Genomic DNA, 25,677 nt, shown 5'->3' on the forward strand with positions numbered 1-25,677 from the left:
TATCTTCCTCTTGTGTGGAACAAGGATAAAGTTACCTCCCGTTTCTGTTATCGACTTCTTATCTTTCCACGAATAAGTGTACCTTCTTAAACACGCATACACACTAAAAATTAGGAATCTTCGTATGAAAAATGGATAAAATAAGCGATTTTATATCACACCATTTTGGCTATAGGTGCGAATTCAGCTATATTGAGCTGTCCAAAAAGTATTGAAGGTTTGAAGTATTGGAGGTCAAAACTGAGAATAAATTTCTTTAACATTATGAAGCAACACATTATTATTTCATTTGATGACCTGCCATTTTCCCAGCAACACCGTATTCCATCATTAGAACTTGTGTGCTCTCTGGTCATAAAATTGTGACACGTAATTTCCACAGGCATTTTTGGAAACTAACTTATTATCATTCAGGAAGTTCTTGAGAGTACCGAAACAAAGGATAGTATTACGGTGCCAGATTCATGCTATGGATGGATGAATCAAAACGTCCTACCAAACTTCTCTAAATTTCTAACGGGTCGTTAAAGGTGTATGCGATATGGCGTTGTCAGCATAGTGCATAACATCCTTTTTGTTGACCAGTTTCGGCCGTTTCTTTTGAAATGCTAGGTGCACTCGCATTAATTGTCAAAATACAGTTACCCCACGGCAACAGCTGGTGATGCGCGATGCTCTTCGCTCCCACCAGACGTACAGCACAACCTTTCTCCGCGACAATGTGGGCTTTGCAACTCACCGTGAAGTTCTCGCTTTGACCGAGATCTTTATCGCATATTGTTGTTTAGGCTATAACTTTTCATCACTCGTGATCAATCATTTCAGAAATAGTTCGAGTTCGTTACGTGTCAATAGAGTTCTGCAAATAGAAATTCGAACGAGTAAACGTTTTTGAAAAGATATAGTGTTTTTCAAGCTAAAGGAGACGGTAACGATGGAAATTAAGAATATGGGAGGAAACGGGAGAGCCTCGAGAAAACTCACACACCAGAGGAAAACAGTCAACCACTGAGTCATCACAGCCCCCAAAATAAATGTTATTGAGTCAGATCATGTAGCACCCAAACATCGATTTTCTTTCTGTAGCCAGCTTTCTCCAAATGATTTGTTTGATGATGGACATGTACGATATTGGCGATGTCATGACTACTTACAGGCCACTCTTGGTCGACTTTTGCCTGAATATTATCCACTTTTTCTGTGATTGGTTGCTTACTGTGACGAGGATCTTGGATATTGAAATTTCCGAACCGAAAGTGTCGGAACCATTTTTTGGTCGTTGCTTTAGATAACGTATCTTACTCATAATCAACGCAAATTTCTTCACGGGCCTGCGCGTTGTTTGCACCGTGATCGAAATAAAATTGTAAAATGTGTAGCTTTTCGGGAAGTCCACCCACCTTCACAGTTCAATACCTTAGTCCAGGGTTTCTCAACCAGTGGGTCGCGACCCCTAAGGGGTTCGTAAGACGGTTTCATGGGAGTCGCCAAGATAAGCGGAAGACATAAAATAGAATCTAATATCGGAAAATATTTTTAATTATTTTGAATTTTGTTCTGATAGGCATATTTTTTAATTGGTGTGGAAGTTTATTTGATTCCTAAATTTAAAGTGTAAACAAGTTGCTTTTAACAGTTTTTGATGATACTGAAGACATACAAAACAATGTACCAAATTCACAACAATATGAGATAACACAAAGTGGCAGCCTCTCGAATATTAAAATACTCAATAATTTTTGAACAACTGTCCAAGTTCTTTTAAACAAAAATTAGAAATCACTTTATTTATTTATTTATTATCATATGACCAAGAATTAAGAGAGTTATGAAGTTTTAAAATTTTCAAACAGACTTCATTTTGAAACAGTATGACGGATCGGATTCAATATTTGTAATATGAATGAACTGACTAAGTTTGGTTTTAATCCATTCGCTTTTAGGAAAGTTACTCTATTCACTATATACAAGAAATGGATTTTATTACTATAGAAATAGATGGATATCGTGAAATCTCCGCAATAATTATATTAAAAATCTCACACAACCTTATTACAAACCAGAAATTATAAGGGGGTCGCTGGCAAGGGGATGTGATAAAATGGGGTCGTGATAGTAATTAGGTTGAGAACCACTGCCTTAGTCTAATTAGGAGAATTCCAGCTATTTTTGTATGTCTATTAGCTTCAAGTATCAAAGTCCGTTATGCCTGACCCGCTGTAATTAATATGCTCGTAGATTTGCGACGTGAATGCTATCTCATACGCAAAAGTTTCAATACATCTTAGACTAGGACCAAGATTCGAGCCTGGATCTCCGGTTAACTACGCCAATTATTTTAATTGCTACGCTGCCCAGTTAGCTTCCTGAACACAGACATTTGTATGTTATTGAGTTAGCACTTAGAGAGACATTGGTGTCATATAAAATCAGTTATTTTCTTCATTTATTACGTAAAATATATAATTATAATCGTCGTAGGTGTTCTGTAACGTAGACACTAAGTTCTCCAAATACAACATGAGTTGTGATACATTAAGATTACCATATTCTAAAATAGGAAAACATGAACACACTTCTGTCTGGCTAACTCGTTATATTAACATTAACTTTCGACAAAACAATGATAAGTTTTATGGTGTACTTTCAAATTTGCTTTCAGAATATTATGAAAAATAATTAAACAATGATACTTTCACAGCGTTATTTTGACTTCGCGTATTGAATATTTTTCAGTACGTATTTTTTTTTCTTTGAATACATATAGCCAAACATTTCTTTATGTGTGAAATGTTTGAAATAGAAATTGCAATGCAATTACGCTTAGAAAATACGGACAAATTAGGAAGTTTCGGAAAATGTATGCAGACGCAAATATTTACTCTTAAAATGAGAATATATCCGCATAAATGCTGACATGTAGTAACCCTAGGTACAGTCCATTTGGTCTGAGTGATTAAGCACCATTTTCAAGTGAGATAGAATGTATGGCTATTTAGAAAGTGGTCTGGGTAACGTAGTAGTTAAAGCATCAGCCCGGTAAGGCGAAGACTTAACGTTCAAATTCAGACCCAGTAGTTTATTTATTTATTTATTTTTTTACTTTTTGTACATCAAGAAACCACAGTTTTTTCAACATGAAAGGAAGAATTAAACAAAAGCAGGGGGAGGTAAATCTAAAGTACCACCTTTCTGCTTTTTATGTGCAGAATGTTGATTGTACAACTGAAGATTATGAACTTAGAAAAGACTAACCGCTTTCGTCCCCAGTTTGCTACTCCCACTAGTGTCATGCGTGCCTTGGGTTATCCACTCACGTACAAATCTAGTTTAGGTCCAAATTCTAAAACTGCTTTGAAGTTGGCTGAACAAACATATTGCCTCTCGACACACTTCGTTATTCTTTATTATTATTATTATTATTATTATTATTATTATTATTATTATTATTATTATTATTATTATTATTATTATTATTATTACAAAAAGCTATATTCATATTTTAGTTGCGGGGGCCGCGGTGGCTCAGTGGTAGAGCGTTCAGCTCTGGTGCTTGGGGTCTCGGGTTGATCCCAGCCCCCGCCAAGTGAACTTCGTGGTGGACAAACACCGTGTGCGTGGGTTTCCTCGGGGTTCTCCCGTTTCCTCCCACTTTCTTCATTCCACCATTTCATTCATTACTCATCATCACCGTCTCCTTTAGCCTAACCGGCATAAACGTGGGACGTTAAACTCAAAGATTTCATTTCATTTTTTCATATCTTAGTTTCGAGATTTTCTTTTGAGAAGCACGCATAGGTATTACTTTATTACTTTTTATATACGGAAGAAAACTATACTAATAATTTTTAAACTGATGAAATTCTAACGCTTCTATTACTGTCTAAATATAGAAGCATTTTTTACACGAAGAAGTGTTAGGAAGAAGGAAGTGTTAGTTCCTAGTTAATATAAGGGGGTACCATTACTTTGTGCTGATATGCATTCATGTGTATATCATGTAAAAAGATTGTATAATCACTTACCACATCATCTAAAGAATATGAATATACTCTTAAGAATATTCATATATACTCTTAAAATATATATTCTTTTTTGGTCAGTTAGAGTTGTATTAGCAATCTTGAATTTTCCAAAGCTACAATAAATAATTTACATGAATAACAAGGAATTCAAGGGTACCTAATTTTAAAATATAAAATTTATAGTGTCTCTAACATTTAGAAAATTCTGAACAGTTTATTTTTGTATCACTTTATGTATTTTTTGTTTATGTTAGTGTTTATGTATTAATATGGTAATTGTCTTTACGTATTGTGTTCATATACTAATCTTTCTGATGTGTCGTATGTACTTCCTCTTCTTTAATAAGTATGAACGATAATAATAATAATAATAATAAAACTATACTGATGCAGAACTACAGCACTAATTCGACAACAGTGTGAAATTTAAACCTTTAAATAATTATCATTATATTGCGAGCGGTGATAATGATTAGAAATAATGTAAGTAAAAGGCTAATTATTGCGGTGACTATTAGTCTTTTATTTACATTCTTTCTTTAAATAATTACTTTAAATTTTCATTAAGATCTGTCCCGAAACTATCGACTCATATAATACAATGATCTGTGTATTTAATTAAAAAAGAACAAGATACAAGAAACAATGCATGTATAGGCTATCTAGAGTTTGGCCTATATTGTGGCTGCTTATGGGCTATTACTTTTATTACTTACCCCCTTAAACAGAACAGATTTCACTACTGTAGTTTATCTTTAAAAAATATTAAATATTTACCGACGGTACAAAAATAATTTTCATAACTTATCTTTTCCTTATAAAGTATTTAATTAGTTTGTACAAGCTAGTTTTTGTTTTTGAAACTCGAAGGGGAATATATGATAAGCGTAATGGCTGCTAGAACGTTGCCGCTGCATTTGCACGTGACTAAAACTGCTCAAAGGTAGCGTTGTCAACTGCCGAGAAATTTCACCGTAGTGTCAACCTACATTCATTAGTGTGGTTCACTTCCACTGATTTGAAGTACGAAAAATGGTAACTAAAGAGGAATAAACATACGGACAGAAGAAATTGAATGAAATCTTTCTGATTTTTAGAAAAAGTAAAACTTCATTTCGTCTCCTTTTCTTTCTTTTTTCTATCTCAACCAAAGAAGAATATTTTAATCAACAATGGACGTGGATCTGAACCACTTATGTCCCCACTGGGACCCTTTGATTACAAGCGACGAGCGTAACCACTCATCCACGGAAGAAGGGGGGTTATGAAAAAGAGGAAGTAATAATTTCAGGGGATGGCGTGCGGGGTGATTTTTCAAGTACGAAATTACCATCTTAGGTAGTTCAGTTTTATTAGGTCTATTATTATTATTATTATTATTATTATTATTATTATTATTATTATTATTATTATTATCATTATTATTATTATTATTTAAGCAAGGCACAGCCATAATCCATATCTATCCAAAACTATTAACTTGCTTTGCGTTAAAAATAAGCGTTAAGTGTAAAACTTCTTAGGCCTAATACTGATTCATAAAATTTTTCTCGATACATCTGAGTTCAATCATTAATTAGATATATTCCTCGTCGGGAACGAAATTTCAGCGAGAATTGCTGTAGGACACATTGTTGATTGTGTTTATTTATGTATTGTGCTGTTCTGGGAACAAAATCGCGTGTGTAGGTGCGTGAGTGTGTGTTAATATATCAAAATAGAAGTTACAGCCAGCACCTCTTTTAAGCGTAAGAGTGATCAAGTGTTGAAGAGCAAAGAAAGGGCTGTTGTCATGAACGTGTTTAATTATTTAAAGCAGAAGAGCCCGGGTAAAAGTATAAGTTGGATCGCAAGTGAAACACCTGAAGCCACGAAAACTTGCAGGACAACTGTTTTCAAAATTCGAAGCGAGTTATCACATGGAGCTTTAGTAACACCGAATAAGAAGCGTTTAAGAAAGAAAATTGCAAAGAAAAGTCGATTTGTAAAATATAGTAAATTTGTTAGGAGTGCGATCAGACAAAAAGTCCATGAGTTCTTCTTTAGAAATTTGCTACCAGCACTCAATTCCGTTCTCAAAGAGGTAATTTCAGATTTCGATTTGCTGAATTTTAAAAGATCCACGTTCCATGTACTTTTAAGAGAGCTTGAATTTATGAGAACTAAAAGACAAAAGTAAGGCCATGCTTATATAGAGAGAGATTGATTCAAAGTGGTAAGTTGCTTATTATTATTATTTATTAATGGTCGTGGTGGTGGATTTTTATTTCTGCGTGAGTTGGCAATATCAATCGGCAGTATAATAGAAGCGCGATCTGTTCTGCATTTGTTTTTAATGCTTAACTTGGCATCGCTGTTCCCATAAGAGCAACAGTTCACTCTTAAGTCTGGATAAACAATAGGGCGAGGATGCCTCAGTGTCCCTGAAAGGAAAAGTTTTGAGATTTCATACACTACTTCTACCGTAATTGCCACAGTTCAAAACGTTCTAGTAAGCCACATGTTAGAATCGCGAATAACTGCCATGTGGTATTTTCTTAGTCTCGTGGACTGTCTGAAATCTCCCGTTTCAGGTGATTTTAGGTTTTGGAAACATCCCCAGAAGTCATAGGACAGCTTAGATTTGTCATAGCCAGACAAATCTAAGCTGTAGGGTGGCTGAACCACCCGCGCGACACAATGTTTCAAGGAAAATAAAGCACGAAAATAGACTGGGCGTTGTAATGTTGTCAACCATCAATTGCCCACAGCTGTAGCCGTGTATAATCACTCTTCATCTTGTATCTTGCAACGAGCGAAGAACATTGAGATAGTACTCCTTAGTAATTAGCCTGAAGAAGCAATGAACAGCCCTTTCTCAATCAAAACTCACTGTTAATGTGGTTTCAACATGACTCTAACTCTTCCCCACCTTCGGTCGTTGCAAACCGGGGTACTTCCATTGGGGGAACTGAGCCATTGTTTTCAAATCGTAAACGTAGACCCACGTTTCATATCTGAGTATGACCCTTTTTGGGGAAATCTAGATCATAGGTAGCAGTGTGAAGTATATTAGTAGCAACTACAGCATGATGTTCTTTCTGCTCTAGTAACAGCAACCGCACAGCGAATTTTGCCACGACACGTTTGATACAGGATTTTTCCGTCAGAATTGAAAGACACTTTAATCACAAAAATCCCCAACCTTTTTCTAATTCTCGGACTGTTAGTCTCCGATCTCTGTTGTAGCCTGGGCACTCATTATCGTTTCCAGAAGCCTTCTGGATTATCCGAATAGTTTCTGCAGATAGATGTTTTAGCATAGTTGCTGCTCCACTTGATGAGTCATTAGAAATGTGAAGATCACGCATTGCAAGTACTTTCTCAGAAGTGTCTAACCTCAAACTAACTGGCCAATGAAATCGTTTTCGTTACGTATGATAATTACAGTCCAGTTTCATTGGCTAGCAGCTTACATTGCAGCTCTGAAAACAGTTCTCATTATATTAACATGGGTTCGTTACTTTCGGGACAGATCTGGATTATATACGTAAATCCTATTAAATAGTTACTCTTTTTCTCTTGCATTACCGTAGACCTCCACGGTGTGAAGAATGAGACCTACTTCTCGCAAAGTTCTGACATTAGCATTAGTTAAGACTTCGTCCGAGATTTTGCTTGGATTGAAGAAACGCGGTTTCGGAGCTGGTCGGTGGAATGGTTTTGGAGGCAAGATTGAAGATGGAGAAACAATTGAACAAGCAGCAAAACGGTAAATCATTATTTTTTGGAGCGATTGAACCTCTTATTTAACAAACTTTTACATGTAGACTGTGAGGTCATCATTGGAAAGAGCAACAATAAGAAAGTAGAAGGAAATTGCCAGGATCCATATTTAAAGGATCCATCCTGATATATGCCATAATAGACTCGAGGATAATTCTGTCAGAAGTGCCGCTACTGAATTCAAAATGTTACGTTCCAATTACGAAGCAAGAAAGCTAACCACTAGTCTGACTCGGGGAAACGTAACATGATTTTACAGGGTTCCTACTAGTCAGGAAAGTCAGGGAAATTTTATAAAATATATTTTTCTAATATTAATTGTACACCAATTTCAGCTTAGCCAACCACTAATGATCATGGTATGGGACGTTGATCAGATTTTTATGGGAGGTAAGTGAAATGTACGTATGATCAATTGAATACCAATTGACTCTATAGAATAAATGTTCTCATATATAAATATTCACCGTTATTTATTCCTTATTCATATGTCATCGTCATCCAACACCTGTCATGTAAGTCAGGGAATTTCCTGCCAAGGGTCAGGGAAAGTAAAAAGAAGTCAGGGAAATAGATTTCTCCAGATCAGTAGAAATCCTGTTATTAGAGTTTACTATCCCTTTCCTTCGAGTACTCTTTTGGTATTAAAAAGAATGAACATTGACCAAAAGTATGTCACACATTTTGTCTTGATCAGGTATGAATGCCACCTACGTCTGTGTAATGTCCGCACTAGCATTTCCACATTTTAGATTCTGTGTGTTTCTACTATTTATGAAATAGGGAAATACTGTAGTAGTGTTTGCCAACAATTATGAAAGAAACAGCTCAAATCTGCGTTAAATAAGTACCGTATATAGCAAAATTGACGTGTGGTATTTTTGTGTGCTACTTTTAATTTTCTTAAGACACGGTGCAAATACCGGTAATCAAACTTACGAACTGAAAAATCCGTATATAGTCCACACCCTGAAAATTTAGTTGAAATTTTGTGTAAAAATATTTCGACATTACATGGGAGTGTACGTAGTTTTTCGGAAAAAAAATCTGAGAATTTCAAATGACGGAGTGATTTACATACTTCGTGAAATTTTCACGAAAGTTAACATGTAAGAATTGAGATAACTTTGGGAATTTTATTGAACTTCAAATGTTTTCGTTAACACTTAGAAGCCGTGTAAAAAGTAATACTGTGATTGCTGATAAAAATAATTGAAAAAATGTTTAGCGCCGAAAACAAACAAATTTAAATTACTTCTTAAAGGTAGAACTTGACAATAGCTACAGGTCACCGAATGTGTCACGGATAAAATATATTTTTAACGGCCCGTTCCATCTCAATTCAGGCAGGTATATGCAAAATTGACTAGGTGACTATCTCTGATTTTTTTGATTGATACGGAGTCGAAACGAGTCCGTATCGTATTCAAGAATCAACTGATTCTGTTAACACATGAAAAATATCAACTAGCGGTAAAGGACTCATTTCTACGTGTGAAGTGATTCTTGGTTTGATACCTGGTAGTGCGAACTTTGGCAGACGATATCATGTTCCTGGATTTTCTTCGAACTCTTTCTTTCCTGTACCATTACGTCATTATCATCTTTGAGGCTGTGATGCTCAATGGTAGAACGCTCGCTTCTTGTGTGTTGGGTCCCTGGTTCATCCTAGCTCCATCCAAGTGGGCTTTATGGTGGAAGTACACCATATGCATGGGTTTTCTCGAGGTTGTTCCGTTTTCTCCACTCTTCGCGCCATCATTTCATTCAATATCATAATCGCTTCCGTTTTCTCCACTCTTCGCGCCATCATTTCATTCAATATCATAATCGCTTCCTCCCTTAGCCTTGGAGTACAATCATGGGATGTTAAACTAAAAAAGAAATCGTGTCCGCGGGTTTTGTCACATGTCTCCCGTTTCCTTCCATATTATCATTCCACCAATCTCTTTCATAATTGTTCATTTTTATTATCCACCCCTTTTGGCCTATAGGTCATAAACTGAAAGATTTCATTTCACATCATTATCACGTAGCTGCACTTATCCTATTTCCTTCACCATAAAGCCATACATACCGAGAGAAGTTAAAAATATTTATTCCATGAATGGAAAACATTACCTTAATAAATTATCTAACCTCGTAGCCCTTGGCTGAGTCAAACAGGGGCTATAGGTGTACCCGTGGTACGCTATTTGGGATTTTCTGTAGTGCAGGCATTTTTGAAGTGGCGTTTTCGCCTTTGGTCCTAAAAACCCAAGTTTGATTCCCAGTGGCAGTATGGTTAAATTATAAGTCTGTGTTTCTTGGTGCTGAAAGCCGATGTTAGACATCAAACAAACAAACAAATCACGCAGTGGCACGTACTCGAAGTAAAGATCTGTACAACAAGAAATCGTAGAATTTATCCATTTTTAGTAGTATTAAAATATAGTTGACCGACAGAAATAGTGAAATAAATTTTGCACTGACTAAAGTTGTACTTACCAAAAATACCCATAATGTACTCCTACCGTAAATGTTTTGGCAAAAGGTCAACGCGAATCCTTTCAGAAAACTAATGTTGCTAGACGAATATCAGTGTTGATTAACCCTTTCCTGTACACGGAATTTTTTTTTTATAGTAGTAATGTTTCAACGAATTTTTTCTTGCGCCTTTATATCTCGTATTCATGTGCACTAACCTTGTATCCCGTGACACTGATGATAAATAATTAATGAAACATTGAGTAGAAGTCTCACTTGCTTCACCTGTGTTTCATTTTCCTTTCAATGATAAGACATACTTAGGCGAAGAAAAAAACATAATTCAAAACTTTCTTGAGAGCCTTGATATCTTCTGACTTACAAAACTAAAAGCTGTGCCCTTAAAATTTTAAGACTCACCATTATCTTCAATCAGAAGAAACGAATCCTTAGTGAATAACGAAGTTCTTTTTCGTCCTCTGTAGCTCCTATATCCTGTACACGAGTTGTTTTCTTAAACCAAATCAACTAAAATAATTCACACAAGAGTGTTTACTTTTAAGGACAACTTTTCTTAAGTAGACTGAAAATTTACTGATTTGGGTACACTTTAATACATTGCCTGCCGGACATGAATCCCCCAAGGTTATGTACCAGGCCGAGGCCTTTTTCAGGTATACAAAACTGTATGGAATATGTGTATCAATTTTATGCACATGGTTTGCCAGGGAAGTCATCTTGTGTATGAATTTGATACACGTGACAGCCAATGTGTTAAAGCAGGGTACATCATGACAATTTGATTCTCGAAAGCATTTTTTCCCTTAATCTAATCAGGTATTAGAGGCTTTTTAGAGGTATTAGAAACGAATTCGAAAAATATTTTTTTTTTTCGATTTATCCTCATATGTACTCTGAGTATTATTTTCTTTAGTTAAATATTATTAGAAATGTGAAGTAAGTTTGAATAGAGGAGTGAAATTCATATTTAGCATTTCTTAATTATTTCTTTCAGCGAATTAACAGAAGAAAGTGGAATTGTAGCTGATAATTTGCAAAATGTTGGCTTATTGGAATTTGAATTTGTCGGTGACCCTGTGTTACTAGAAGTCCATGTATTCACCACAAATAGTTTTCAAGGTGAACCTAGGGAAACAGAAGGTAGGTATAGACTTTAAAATTAATAGCATTTAGTGATAATTGTGTGTCGTAGTTAGAGTCTTGTGTTGTGTTGAAAGTCACTTGATAGAGGATTAACACAGATTAAAGGAGGCCTGTCATAAGAGGAAGTGACTAATGGTGGAAGCATTGGTAAAATAAAGAAAAGCCCCAAAAAATCCATGGTACAATGTTAGCCATCGCAGAAGCACGTAATCTGGGAGCAGGTGAGCGCGTAACCATTGAAACAAGCTTCTTTTCTTTATCTGTTACCGTGTTATCACTTTACTAATATTTTATTGTCATTTTTAACGGTACCTTATTAGAGGTTGATCTCTCATATAGGCTGCGTTGTCAAGAAATGGCGTGTAGATTTTGTGTGTAGTAGGAATAGAAGTCGTGTTCATTAGAAGGGAAAAAAAGGGGCAGTCATAGACTGCAGTAGAGCTAAAATAAGTAAAGGAATCTTTTTTTTTAATTTTAAGGAAAAGACGGAGAGAAAGCGTAGGTTTTAGGAGTTGGTTTATATAATGGCCATAATATTTAGCATAAAGCGATCGATGAAACTCATGCTGGATAGACAGAATTATTCGTCGAAGAATTGTATACTTCTCGAATGCCAGTTAACCATCACGTATATTCTCGGCAAGCTACCCGACGACTACCCAGTGGTTAAAAAAGTAAGTTACCTTCTCTGACACTTTTTTTTATTATTATTATTTGAGTTCAGCTTCCCTTTCACCAGCGAAGCTATATGAGACATGGACGCACAACTTCACGTGGGATTTGAACCACATGAGCTTCCACGGGAATCGAACTCGGGTGTGCCTCGTCGATCGCCTGTACGTTAACCATATAGATACGTACGTACGAGGGAGCTCTTAGCTATGGTACGTATCTGTTACATAAGGGAATTCAAGTCAAAGGGAAGGATTTCTTTTTTTCTTGGTTCGAAAAAAAAACAAGCTTAATATAACAAGTCGTCTCATGCAACTGAGAATTTTGACGGAAAAAAAAGTGCTTAAACATCTGTTAACCATGTTAAAATCTGTCGAGACATTTTGTATAAGCCTTTTGTCTCTCAGCTATCATGATTATTGAGTAATACCACCCTTGTTATGCCCCACTACTGGCATTAACAGTTCTGTTTTCTTTGTTAATCATGAGTTCATTATGACTTACAAATATATTTTATTTCATAAGTTAATGTGTTTATATTTTGCAGTTCATAATTAAGGATGATTTATTATTTATTTAATTTTCTAAAGCTGGTATATTCTCAGTTATTTAAGTGGTTGTGTTAATATTTATCTGCACCGGAAAATTAGTTATTTATTCAACACTAATTAATAAAAAAGATTTAATTGTCCGAAGAAGAAGAAAGATTTAAGATTTAAATCGATATAAAAATGAAGAAATTCAATATAAATAAAAAAAGAAAGAATTGATTAGATTTCGTCTGTTGGTTTTGTTATTCATAAAAGTGTCAAATAGTTCAAGTACCGAATCCAATTTTAATAAAACAACTGACAGGGGTCGATCTTCAAAGTGCAAACGTAAAGATCTGAAATTTTATAATTAATTATATGGCATACAAGCAAGTAATTAACATGGTGCACTAAAAAGTTCTTTCTAGGGGCTTAGACCCTTCTTTATCACCGTATGCCACCTAAAAGATATTAAATATGTAGAAATAGTAATCAAAATATAATTCAAACTTCAAATCAAAATTTCAGTGTTCTTTGGTGTCTGTTTATGTAAGAAATTAAGGTAGTTAGACAGACTGGAACATCTTCATAGCTAGCAAATATAATTTTCGGCATATTAAACATCGTAAATATTAATGAATTTAGAATAAGTCCTGTTGTACGAGATATCTATTTTGTCTTTACGATCAGCGGAGTTAATGACTGATGGGTGGTACCAAATATTATTCTTGTATGCAAATTATAATATATGAATCGTATGCAAGGCTATGCTAGTCGAGATGATTATTATGACTAATAATAGTATGTGAATATATGTAATACTCAAATGAAGATGATGATTATTATAGTAAATGAATGAATTAAATGAATTATGTGTGTAAGACTAAGCCTGACCTTGCCGAAGACTTTGAAAATATGATAATAATGAAACACAATAGGTACCCAGTCGTCATTCTGCAAAGTAACAAAAGGGATATCTTCGAAATAGTATATTTTATACGTTGAATAAAGATGAATGAGACCTTTGTGCCGATAAATTACTTAAATCAATCACTGTACATGTAAGGAATACGTGTACGAAGGAAATTCATGAACGACTTCCAAGTAAAATAAATATTAAAAAAAAAATGTTTTAAAACATATTTCCATGAAACAATTACAGTGAAAGTAACATGATGTCATATGCTAAACTTAGAGCACGAATGTCGTAAACTTGCATGTATTTTGGCATGAAGCTTTTGTAATCCTGTTTGAGTATAAATTTGTAAAGCAATGACAATAACATTTGATTTTATTTTATTGCTAACTAGTTAATTATTCAATTATCATCCACAGAAATTAGTTAAGTCGCGGTGTTCATTGTCCCGCGCGATGTGATTATTCTACCGATGCGGTTACACTTAATATCCTGACACTTACCGGAATCTTCTGAAAACACTTTTCCACGTCAGAACGCGTGGTGGCGACCCAAGCAAAATATATATATTAAAACATAGTACGAAGAATGTTACAAAAGTGGTTAAATCTAGTCAAAGCGCAGCTCAAATTTGGCGTAACCAAGCCAGGATTTTAATGTTGGAGGTAATAAGATGTAATCGCACCAAATATCAGTTATTCTGTGGATGAATGAATGAAGTAAAATATATATAATGGTGTGCTACGGTGAAAAGAGAGGTGCTGAAGTCTCTAGAAACTGTAAAAGAAATGGAGAATAAGGAAAAGGAACTCTTTAAATGTTGTAATGAGCTAATAGTTGTCATGAAGAAATGTGGTAAAAGGAAAGTGAACTCTCGCGATAAGACTATTATTTGCGATGAATGTAAAAATCTTTTCCATTACCGGTGCCTGAATCTTGACGAGGAACAGTGTGAAAATATGGGTGATGATGAGGCTAAATGGACATGTGATAAGTGTTCCTCGAAAGCGTCCAAACAACATGAAGGTGAAAATAGTGAAGCCATAAATGAATTGGATGACAACGAAAGTAATAAAAGTGATGAGGAAGAACAAACTGAAGAAACAAAGAACCATGAAGAAAAGGATGAAAAGAAAGAAGGAAGTACGATTTGTAAAGAACAATCACTGGTGAGACCAAAAAGTCCGGGTCAGAGAAAAGACAAGGACGTATATACTTTAATTAAATTTGTGGAAACCCATAATTCTGAAGAAACCACGAATATACCAATTGAATTAAAGAACCATCAAATGTTATTAATGATAATGCGACAACTTTCAGAATGTAAGTCGGAGATTTTGAATGGCATAAATACTTTCACTAACCGACTGGAAAATTTCAGAAAGGAATTAAGGGAAGAAATAAAGAATGACTTAAATGCTGGAGTTGAAGATATGAAGAAGGAGATTACAGAAATACTCAAGAGAAAAGAAGATAGTATGAAGAACGCTCCTGTAGAGACAACCAATGGAATCGACGACATAGATAAGTTGGATGGAAGAATACAAGATGAAATTTTGTCATATAAGAGTACGAAAACTTTGAATTGGCTAAATGAAAGATCTCTTAAGAAGATAAATAAACCTAAAGAAGAGATCCAAATACGAGAGATGGGAAAAAGAAATATGATAATGTGCAAAGATAGAAGCTGCAGAAAAAGAAAAAAGAAAATAAGGGGAAGAAAAAGCAGAAACAGAAAAAGAAAAATGAAGACAATAGTAGACATTAATCTCAGAAATTCGAAGCGGAGAAAAGGCAAAAGAATAGATTTTGGTGTTAGACATGTAAAGAGTAAACGAAAGGAACGAGGAAACCGAAAGAGCAAGTTAATGTATTGGAAGAGAAGAAAATTGAAATTTATGACAATTTTGATCGGTGCAAACAAGACGAAAACAAGAAAAGGTCCAGAAGGAAGAAAACAGTGGAAAAGTCGAAAAAGTAAAGTAAAGAACGCACAATACAATAAGATGTGGAAACACCATAGGAGGAAAGAACAAAAGGCGAAGAAAGGCATAATTGGAAGAAATCGAAAGAGAAGGAAAGAAAGACAGAAGATATACAGAGTAAGATTGAGTTGGCGTAGAAAGAGAAAAAAAAACGGTGAGAAATAGATTACGTTTCATATTTGTTTTCTTGTTGCTTTGTTATTATTGTTCCATTGTTTGTTATTTTTAATAAATTGTCAACTACATACTCACATTCCAATATAATAACAAAATTCTGAAAAAAAATATATTTCAAAATTTAATTTAAATTGTTATGATATCTAATTGTGAAATTTAAATAACTTTTAATAGTTTGAAAAAGAACAAGAAAAAATGCTATCAGGAAGAGAAGACTATGAAAATATAAAGAAGTTGATTTTGTTTGATATTTCATATAGATGTTCACATTGAGTTGGTCCCTACCTAGTTATAAAGTTGTGAAGTAATCGTGTTCTTCATCGTTTTACAGGATACATCCAAATGAATCAGAGAAAAATAATGAATGTGAAGTGTAAAAAAAAATTAACAATTTTTTTTGTCGGCAGGAGGGAAAACTGTTATGCCCCACTACTGGCATTAACAGTTCTGTTTTCTTTGTTAATCATGAGTTCATTATGACTTACAAAAATATTTTATTTCATAAGTTAATGTGTTTATATTTTGCAGTTCATAATTAAGGATGATTTATTATTTATTTAATTTTCTAAAGCTGGTATATTCTCAGTTATTTAAGTGGTTGTGTTAATATTTATCTGCACCGGAAAATTAGTTATTTATTCAACACTAATTAATAAAAAAGATTTAATTGTCCGAAGAAGAAGAAAGATTTAAGATTTAAATCGATATAAAAATGAAGAAATTCAATATAAATAAAAAAAGAAAGAATTGATTAGATTTCGTCTGTTGGTTTTGTTATTCATAAAAGTGTCAAATAGTTCAAGTACCGAATCCAATTTTAATAAAACAACTGACAGGGGTCAATCTTCAAAGTGCAAACGTAAAGATCTGAAATTTTATAATTAATTATATGGCATACAAGCAAGTAATTAACATGGTGCACTAAAAAGTTCTTTCTAGGGGCTTAGGCCCTTCTTTATCACCGTATGCCACCTAAAAGATATTAAATATGTAGAAATAGTAATCAAAATATAATTCAAACTTCAAATCAAAATTTCAGTGTTCTTTGGTGTCTGTTTATGTAAGAAATTAAGGTAGTTAGACAGACTGGAACATCTTCATAGCTAGCAAATATAATTTTCGGCATATTAAACATCGTAAATATTAATGAATTTAGAATAAGTCCTGTTGTACGAGATATCTATTTTGTCTTTACGATCAGCGGAGTTAATGACTGATGGGTGGTACCAAATATTATTCTTGTATGCAAATTATAATATATGAATCGTATGCAAGGCTATGCTAGTCGAGATGATTATTATGACTAATAATAGTATGTGAATATATGTAATACTCAAATGAAGATGATGATTATTATAGTAAATGAATGAATTAAATGAATTATGTGTGTAAGACTAAGCCTGACCTTGCCGAAGACTTTGAAAATATGATAATAATGAAACACAATAGGTACCCAGTCGTCATTCTGCAAAGTAACAAAAGGGATATCTTCGAAATAGTATATTTTATACGTTGAATAAAGATGAATGAGACCTTTGTGCCGATAAATTACTTAAATCAATCACTGTACATGTAAGGAATACGTGTACGAAGGAAATTCATGAACGACTTCCAAGTAAAATAAATATTAAAAAAAAAATGTTTTAAAACATATTTCCATGAAACAATTACAGTGAAAGTAACATGATGTCATATGCTAAACTTAGAGCACGAATGTCGTAAACTTGCATGTATTTTGGCATGAAGCTTTTGTAATCCTGTTTGAGTATAAATTTGTAAAGCAATGACAATAACATTTGATTTTATTTTATTGCTAACTAGTTAATTATTCAATTATCATCCACAGAAATTAGTTAAGTCGCGGTGTTCATTGTCCCGCGCGATGTGATTATTCTACCGATGCGGTTACACTTAATATCCTGACACTTACCGGAATCTTCTGAAAACACTTTTCCACGTCAGAACGCGTGGTGGCGACCCAAGCAAAATATATATATTAAAACATAGTACGAAGAATGTTACAAAAGTGGTTAAATCTAGTCAAAGCGCAGCTCACCCTTTACAGATTTATTCGTAATTATCATAATTAAGATAAATTCTTTAGATTTGGCAGATAGTAGATTTACGATCTAGAAAAATGGATTAACATTTGATTGTCTGTTTTAACCTCTGATTTAATTCAGTGCATATTAACTTTAATGCGTGTAGTTTCGGGATTCAGTTTCCGTTAAGAGCACAAAAATTTCTGTTTTAACCAGATTATGAAGCAGCTGGAAGTTTACTTGCATTAAAAAATAGGATATTTTTGCAGCTAGTTGAAGGTGTTGAAAGGCTATTCGCTGACGACTTATTGTCCAGTAGAATGTTCACCATGTGGTTGGTCATAGCTATTCGTGGAATATGTTGGTTAGTAGTAGGTACACAAGGAGAGTACTTCCTAATAATGTGTTAGGGCTAATGAATAATCAATTTGATACGACGTGTATATATATATATATATATATATATATATATATATATATATATATATATATATATATATATATATATATATATATATATATATATATATATTGTTTATAATAGAAACCAGCCAGAATGAATGATAATATTAGACCTATTCATAAAACCAAACTACTCATTTATCACAAAGGAATATTCATTCAGGATTGATTGATTTAAACCAACGTGAAGTGATTTAAATTCATTTTTTTTTTAATCTATGATTTATATCAAATTTATTGAGGTTAAAACAGAAAAATGAAGTGAAAGCTTTGGGTTTTACGTCCCACGTTTATGCTGACTAGGCTAAAGATGGTGATGAGGAATGAATGAATTGGTGGAATGAATGAAGTGGAAAGAAACGGAAGAACCGTGAGGAAATCCACGCACACGGTGTTTGTCCAACAAAAGCCCACTTAGCGCTAGCTGGGATCGAACCAGGGACCCTATACACCAGAGGTGAACACTTTATCATTGAACCTCCGCGGCCCGGTTAGAACAAAAATAAAATGCACTATTTCTGACCGTTCTTGGACATTAATCGAATGTAAGTGTGAAACTAGCATCTTACTTCAAGTTTAAACAAAATGCCTATTTCTTCTTAAGCATAATTAGTGGTCCATGAAATTTTGTAACTGTACTTCAATCATTTCATATTGAACAGGAGAGTTGAAGAGAAAGCTTGATTCCATTTAATACTCAATAATCACACTTTAACATGTCGTGGTAATACAGATCATAGTTATTTTACCGTAATTGAAACGTCTACATATATATAACTAGTACCTACTTCAAGTTGGATTTTTATCGTATCACTTCAATTAAAATGCGTATTCTAAGGGGAAGAGGGATTTAAAACTTATGCGAAAAATATAGGATCTTGGTTGGGAAAGTGAGACTCTGTATATAAGCTCAATGTCACGTATCCCAGCGCTTTCGAAACATGCTTCCAAAGGGAGAAGGGAAAAATTCCCTATTATTTTTCTTCCGCTTTCAAATCAACTTTGTCCGTCTCGTCCTCCAGGAAAACGACTGAACCGTTTGAAATGAATTTCTGAACATAGCACTTGGATCGAGCCGGATTTTTATCATGTCACTTCCACAGAAATGTATCCTAAGAGGTAAGGAGTGTTTAAAGTGTAGGCTAAAAATAATAAGAGTATCTCACAGTCCCTCACGTTCAGAAGATGAAACCTCGTATATAAACTCTTTATGAGAAATAAGTGGATACGTACCCCAGTATTAAAATCGCTTTCTTAGGTTCAGGGTGCAGGCAATTTCTGTAATTCTTTTCTCACTGTATTAAAATAATTTCGCTGTTCTCTCTCGTCATTACGTAAGAACAGCTGGACCATTTAAAATGAATTTTTGAATGTAGCACCTGACTCGAGTGGAGTTTTTATCGTGTCATTTTCATGAAAATGTGTGTCATATGCGGAAGGGGAAGGGGGGCATGCGGGAAGAGAATTAAACAAGTACGCCGAAAATTGAGTATCTTACCGATCCTCTCATGTTAGGGAAATTGAACTCGGTATATAAAATCCTTATTGAAAATAAGTTGATACGTGCGCTAAAAACGGTTGAGCCATTTAAAATGAATTTTTAAACATAATTGGCATTTGGGTCGAGTTGGATTTTTATAATTTCATTTCAGTCCAAATATGTATCCCAAGGAAATTCATAATATTTGTCAAACCTATTTTTCCCGTGCTAAGAACGACAATTTTTAGCTAGTTGTTAATAAATATGAAGTTAAAAAACTACTCCTGATTAGAAACACCGTACTACTAAATTACTACTAAAATATCGTACACATTGTACTGTTATTTTTGTTACCTGAGTGCAGGTAAGTTGAAATTAAATCTATATTCTAATATTATTAATGCTGATATATACGAGAAGCAGTCAAAATGTACCCGGAATTCTGTGGTAGCTCTCTATTACCACAATATAAGTACACATTTCCTTAATTGCCTTCAAAGTAGGTACCTTCGGAACACACATACATTTGTTAACCGCTCCTGCGATTGGTGGAAACACCGACGAAAGGCCTCTTTTGGCATCTTCCGAAGTTCAGGCGTCGCCTTCGTTTTCATCTCTTCTTTGACGGGTACCTTTGAGGCCTACTCTTAGCTTGGGAATAGCCAAACATCCGATGGTGCTAAACTGTTTTTAAGGCTGTCAAAGTCTCTGAAGCAGATTTTCCCCAATTTGCACATGAACTTGATGTTTGCGCGTTGCTCGATCTGTGAAATTGCACTAACTCATCACCACACACTCCTACGTTCAGCTACATAACTCGTACACTGCCTGTTATGATGTGTTAATACTTGTCAAATTCATAATTAGGCAACCTAAGGACGGCACTGTACAAGATTAATTGTAGTTGCATCACAAATGCCAAAACTACAACATTACGGGAACTTTTTGATTGCCCTCCATAAGTTTATCTTGAATAATTTTACAAGTTTAAAGCAAAAGATACTGATGTTCATGATGAGGAAGTTATGATGAAAGGCGTGTAAAAAAATTGTATTCAATTTACGAATAAAACTATTTTAAAAGACTCTATATTTGCTGTGTATCGCAATGCATTTTTTTTTTTTCAGTTTGCAAGATGGTAACATATGTAGATACACACTGCATATTTAACTTAGATTGTTTACTGATTAGGATGCTTAAAAAGATAAAAATTAAGATTACCATACATTATATTTCTTTCGTCCAGTCATTGTGAATTGAATTCGCAAGATCATGGTGACCGCGCACGTTCTTAGATTTGAGTAAAGAATATTGTACTGCTAATGAGTAACAGTCACATATGAGAAACACCCTACAGAAACCGCAACATAAATATTGGGGAACTCCTGAATTCCCTTTTATTCTAAATTACTAAATAAAGAAACCTAAAACCCGCGTAGATTACCAATTAAGAAAAGGAACATCATTTAAATTTTATTTCATTAAAAAAATCAAGTATTTAAATTTAAGAACTCAACAAAAGTATATATATTTTTCTTTTTTTAGTCCATTAAGGATAAATTAGTGTAAATATTAATATCATACATTGGTTACAGTTACTACCAGGGTTGAAAAAATCAGGATTTTTTTTAAAAAAAAATCATTTTTGTTTATTTTTTTATTTAAATCACTAGTACTTGATTAAAAAAAACAGTAAAATTTAAATGATCATTTTTGTTATTTTGTTTTTGATAAGTTACGAAGGTTTCCCAATTTCTTTTAGTTAGACTAAAAAGCAAAATCGGGGGTTTCCCGATATTTATGGTATGTTTTCAGAAAGGTGTTTCTCATACGTGACAATTAGTCAGGAGCAATACATCACTGTTCTCGTAACTTGTAACAGTGGGTGGTTACCTTGATCTCGGGAGTTCAGATCTGAATGATTGAACGAAAGAAAGACAACGTATAGTTTTATATATATATATATATATATTTAAAAAAAAATACCCGAATTCAAACTGCAAAACGAGAAAGGATTTCATGCAAAATGCAAGATATGTGGCTCAGAAATGCAAGATTTTGTTATCCAGCTGAAGAAACATTTAGAAGTGTGCAAAGCAAAAGAACTAGTGGAAGATTCTGGGGGTGACGAGAATGACATTAAAAATTGGCCAGTTTTGATTAATGTATGTGAAGAATCGATCAAAAATAGACAAAACGACACAACAGAAAGCGAAAAATGTATATATTAAAAGAAATGTAGCACACGTGGTCCAAACTCTCAAGCCGATCTCTGTTGCATTGGACAGAATTCAAAGAAATGAAACAACAATATCTGACCCTGTAGGAATATGGAAGTGTCCTCATGAAGAGTTAAAAGACGCACTGCAAGACGAGGAAATAGACAATAACTATGAAAACAGGTATACGGAAGCATTAACGCCTTCCTATTTCTTGGCCTACCTTCTCGATCCGAAACAGCGAAAATTCAAATTAACTGCCGAAGGGAACGATTTAGCTTTGAAATTTGCAGAAGCTTATGGTGGTACTTCTCTACTGTCCATGGTAATTAAATTTCAAGCGAAGTCTCCTCGTTTCTCTAGCGTGATTTTCATCGACTAAGTTCTACAATGTGTAACAGCCATTGAATGGTGGAAATCAAAAGCAATTATGCTTGACATGGAAGTATGAAGCCAATTATGCAGGTGTTTACAGCTTCTGCTTTATCTGCAGGAGTTGAAACAGGGTGTCCACTAAAATTTCAATATGAAATTTCATGACTTTTTCGTTGCCTTTTCTTTACCAAACCATAAAATTTCGTAACGTTCTCAAGAGCGAATTAGCCCGAATTTTCATGCAAGCGATAGAAGCGTGCTTTGCTTGGGATTTGGTAGTGTCTAAGGCCGACCATAGACATTTTTGGTGGTGAATTTATACGTTTTATACAGCAAAATTTTTCAGTCTGTACTTATATTTATACAGGTGCAAAAAATCGTGACCCAAAAGCTAAATTTCTTGACTTTCGTGACCGTTTTCTGATTTCGTGATCGATAAACACAGTGAAAGAATTTTTTCTTATTTTGATTTTGTACAATCTAAAATACGAAATCGTTTAGGCACTGATAAAGCCTCTAAGTTAGTTTTTCTTTTTAAACAACTTAATCAGAAAAGAATTTAAATATGCTCATGTAGAAAAATTTGCATTGCACTGCAGAGTGTGTATATAGCCTATTTTATATTTTTGTTTATAAAATGAATAATTTTTTACACTCTTCTATTTTTACTATATCGTAATAAATATCAGTATCTTTTTATATAATGTTAATCAGTGTCATTTTATATAATGCAATGTGTTCATATTTCTTGTACGCACTTACATTTACCTATGGAAGAGGAATAATCACTAGATGTATTGTATAGGCAAATATTTAATTTTATTTTGTTACACACCACTATCTTTTGCTTAAAAACTGTAAATATATTCAAGGTAAAGTTGTATATCAACATTATATATATATATATATATATATATATATATATATATATATATATATGTGTGTGTGTGTTTTTTTTTTTTTTTTGTTTGTTTGTTTTATGTTATACGTACATAAATAATTTCAAGTTATCTACACTGAGTATGACCAACATAATACAACACTATGTAAGATGGTTTAGTAGTTAGTAGAAAGTAGTTTGGCACAGGACGTAGACACTGCCATAAACGAACAGCGTGTAGTTTCTAATCAAAAATGTCATTTCTTAAAAATATATTTTTCAATGTTCTTATTAATAACTTTGCAGTTATGGTAAAAAAAAAAAAGTAAGTGATATACCCCTGTAATATATATATATAAGTATTAGCAAGCATGGTATGTAAAATTCTGAGCTGAAAATTGTGAATTCTAAATTATTCATTGTCATTGACGATGAATTGTACATTGTCAAAATTCTTGGCTCAGGAATTTTAATCTTTAAAAAAATATTTCGTTTAAACTTGCATCCTACCTGATCTTAAAATATATGAGCTACGAACTAATAAACGGAACAGCAATGACAAGGTTGGCTAAATATTAATTTTAGATTCCTTATATGGTATTCTCTGACAGCTATCTACTAATAAGGGAAGAAACACTACAACGATATCGTGTATCATTGCGTTAGATTACTTCCATTTTTATATTTTGATTTTGGGATAACGGTGCTTAAATGTATACAAACTGCTTGGTAGAAGAAGAAAAAGAAAAGAAATTATATGTTGTTGAATATGTAGATAAAATGACAATATAAGAAAAAGAATTTTATCTGTAATGAAGTTGTAAGAAGAGAAAAAAATAAAAAGTAACATCCATAAAATGATATGTATACATTTATGAAATTAGTCCGTGTTGATATATTATCTGGACTGTGGGCTAAATTAAACAATAAAATGTTTGTTGTTGTTATATTTTAAATGGTGCCGAAAACATGGGAACTTTTGACATTAGTTTGAAGTTAAGTAAAGCTGTCTCGATATAACTTTCAACACGGAATTTACTTTACTGAAAAGTGGAAAACGAATCTACAAAAACTTAAAAATTAGTATTCCTGGAATTGAAAATACAAATGCACAAGGTGGTAATATAGAGTTACCAGGTATGAATTCAGCAGCAAATGTGGCTGATCTTATAAACCAGTTAAGTCAACAACTGACTCACCAAATGGACAGCAAGTTTGAACAACTTACACAGCAAATATCACAGGAACAGCATAAAACGGATACTCAGTTAGAGCAAATGTCTCACCAAATAGAACAAATGGGTCAACAAATGTCGCAGCAACAGAAGCAGATGGATAACAAGCTGGAACAAATACAACAAAATATGGATGCCAAGTTTAAGCAAATAGATCAACATATAAATCATAAGTTGGAACGAACCGATATTAAAATGGAGCAAATTCTGCACCGATTTACAGATATGCAAAATTCTGTAGAAGTTATCGAAACCATAGTGAATGCACACAGTAGTCAAATTAAGGAATTGCGAGAAGAGATAAACACCGTTAAAGAAAAGTTTAATACTTTAAACCGTGATCCGGTTCCAGTTGTCAATACTGAACAAATAACGTATCAACCTGAAGTAGCAGTGGACGTGGGGGATTCTTCCGAAGAATATTCAATGAAGGATGACAGCGAAGATTGACAGATGGAAGAAGAAATCATTCGCATCACCGTAATAGAACTATTCATGTAAACTCCAACCGTTGTAAGCACATTCGTAAGATTAATCATTTTAGATTTAGTGTGATTAGGTCCTTGACGAAATTTAGTGGAAAGACAGACGACATTCCGGCCAGTAATTTCTTGGAAAAAATCGAAGATGAATGTGATTTAATGGGAATTGATTAATCTAAATTTCTGAAAATATTGCCTCATGTTCTATTACCCCCATGCTCTGTGTGGTTCAAGGCAATCAAAAATAATTTACGTAATTATTTGGATTTTAAGAATGCCTTGCTTACTAACTTTGAGAATGACTTCGTGTTGGCCAATAGGGACGCCCTAGTTCGGAATCGGCATTTTAATCCGAAAGTGGACCGAAATCTCACTGATTTTGTCATATCTGTATACAGCGAATTAAAATTAATTAATCCATACCAACCGGAATCAAGAGTAATAGCCTCAATACGAATCTTGGTACCTTTCAAGTTACAACAAATGCTGATCTCTGCGTAATGTGTTAATTGAATCATCTTATTATGATAGTTCAAAATTTTGAGTCAATTTACGTTACAGGCTAATAATAATCGAAATCAAGCAAATCATAATCATAATCAAGTTAATTATGTACCAGTTCGGAACATTAATGTGAGAGAAGAAGGTGTTCGTAATGCGAGAAATGATATTAGATTCAATGGTAATGAAAATAGAGTTGAACTTAATTTTACCGATAGTAGAACCGAATCTAATTTTAGAAGGAAATGAAACAACAACCGTAATGCTTTTCGGAACCAAGCGAATGACAGATCTAATTTTA

At 33.8% G+C, this 25,677-nt stretch overlaps 1 protein-coding gene across 1 annotated transcript in view; it reads left to right on the forward strand.

The window, feature by feature from the left end:
- Positions 1-25,677, forward strand: part of LOC145664790 (oxidized purine nucleoside triphosphate hydrolase-like) — a 32,480-nt gene that overhangs the window by 1,758 nt on the left and 5,045 nt on the right. The window contains exons 2-3 of the mRNA XM_081731748.1: positions 7,601-7,776; positions 11,272-11,417. Of these exons, the coding sequence (XP_081587874.1) occupies positions 7,619-7,776; positions 11,272-11,417 (304 nt within the window). The 5' untranslated portion in view covers positions 7,601-7,618. The remainder of the gene's footprint in view (positions 1-7,600; positions 7,777-11,271; positions 11,418-25,677) is intronic.

This window comes from Thermobia domestica, chromosome 11 (genome assembly GCF_964235325.1).
Source record: "Thermobia domestica chromosome 11, izTheDome1.hap1.1, whole genome shotgun sequence".
NCBI lineage: Eukaryota > Metazoa > Arthropoda > Insecta > Zygentoma > Lepismatidae > Thermobia > Thermobia domestica.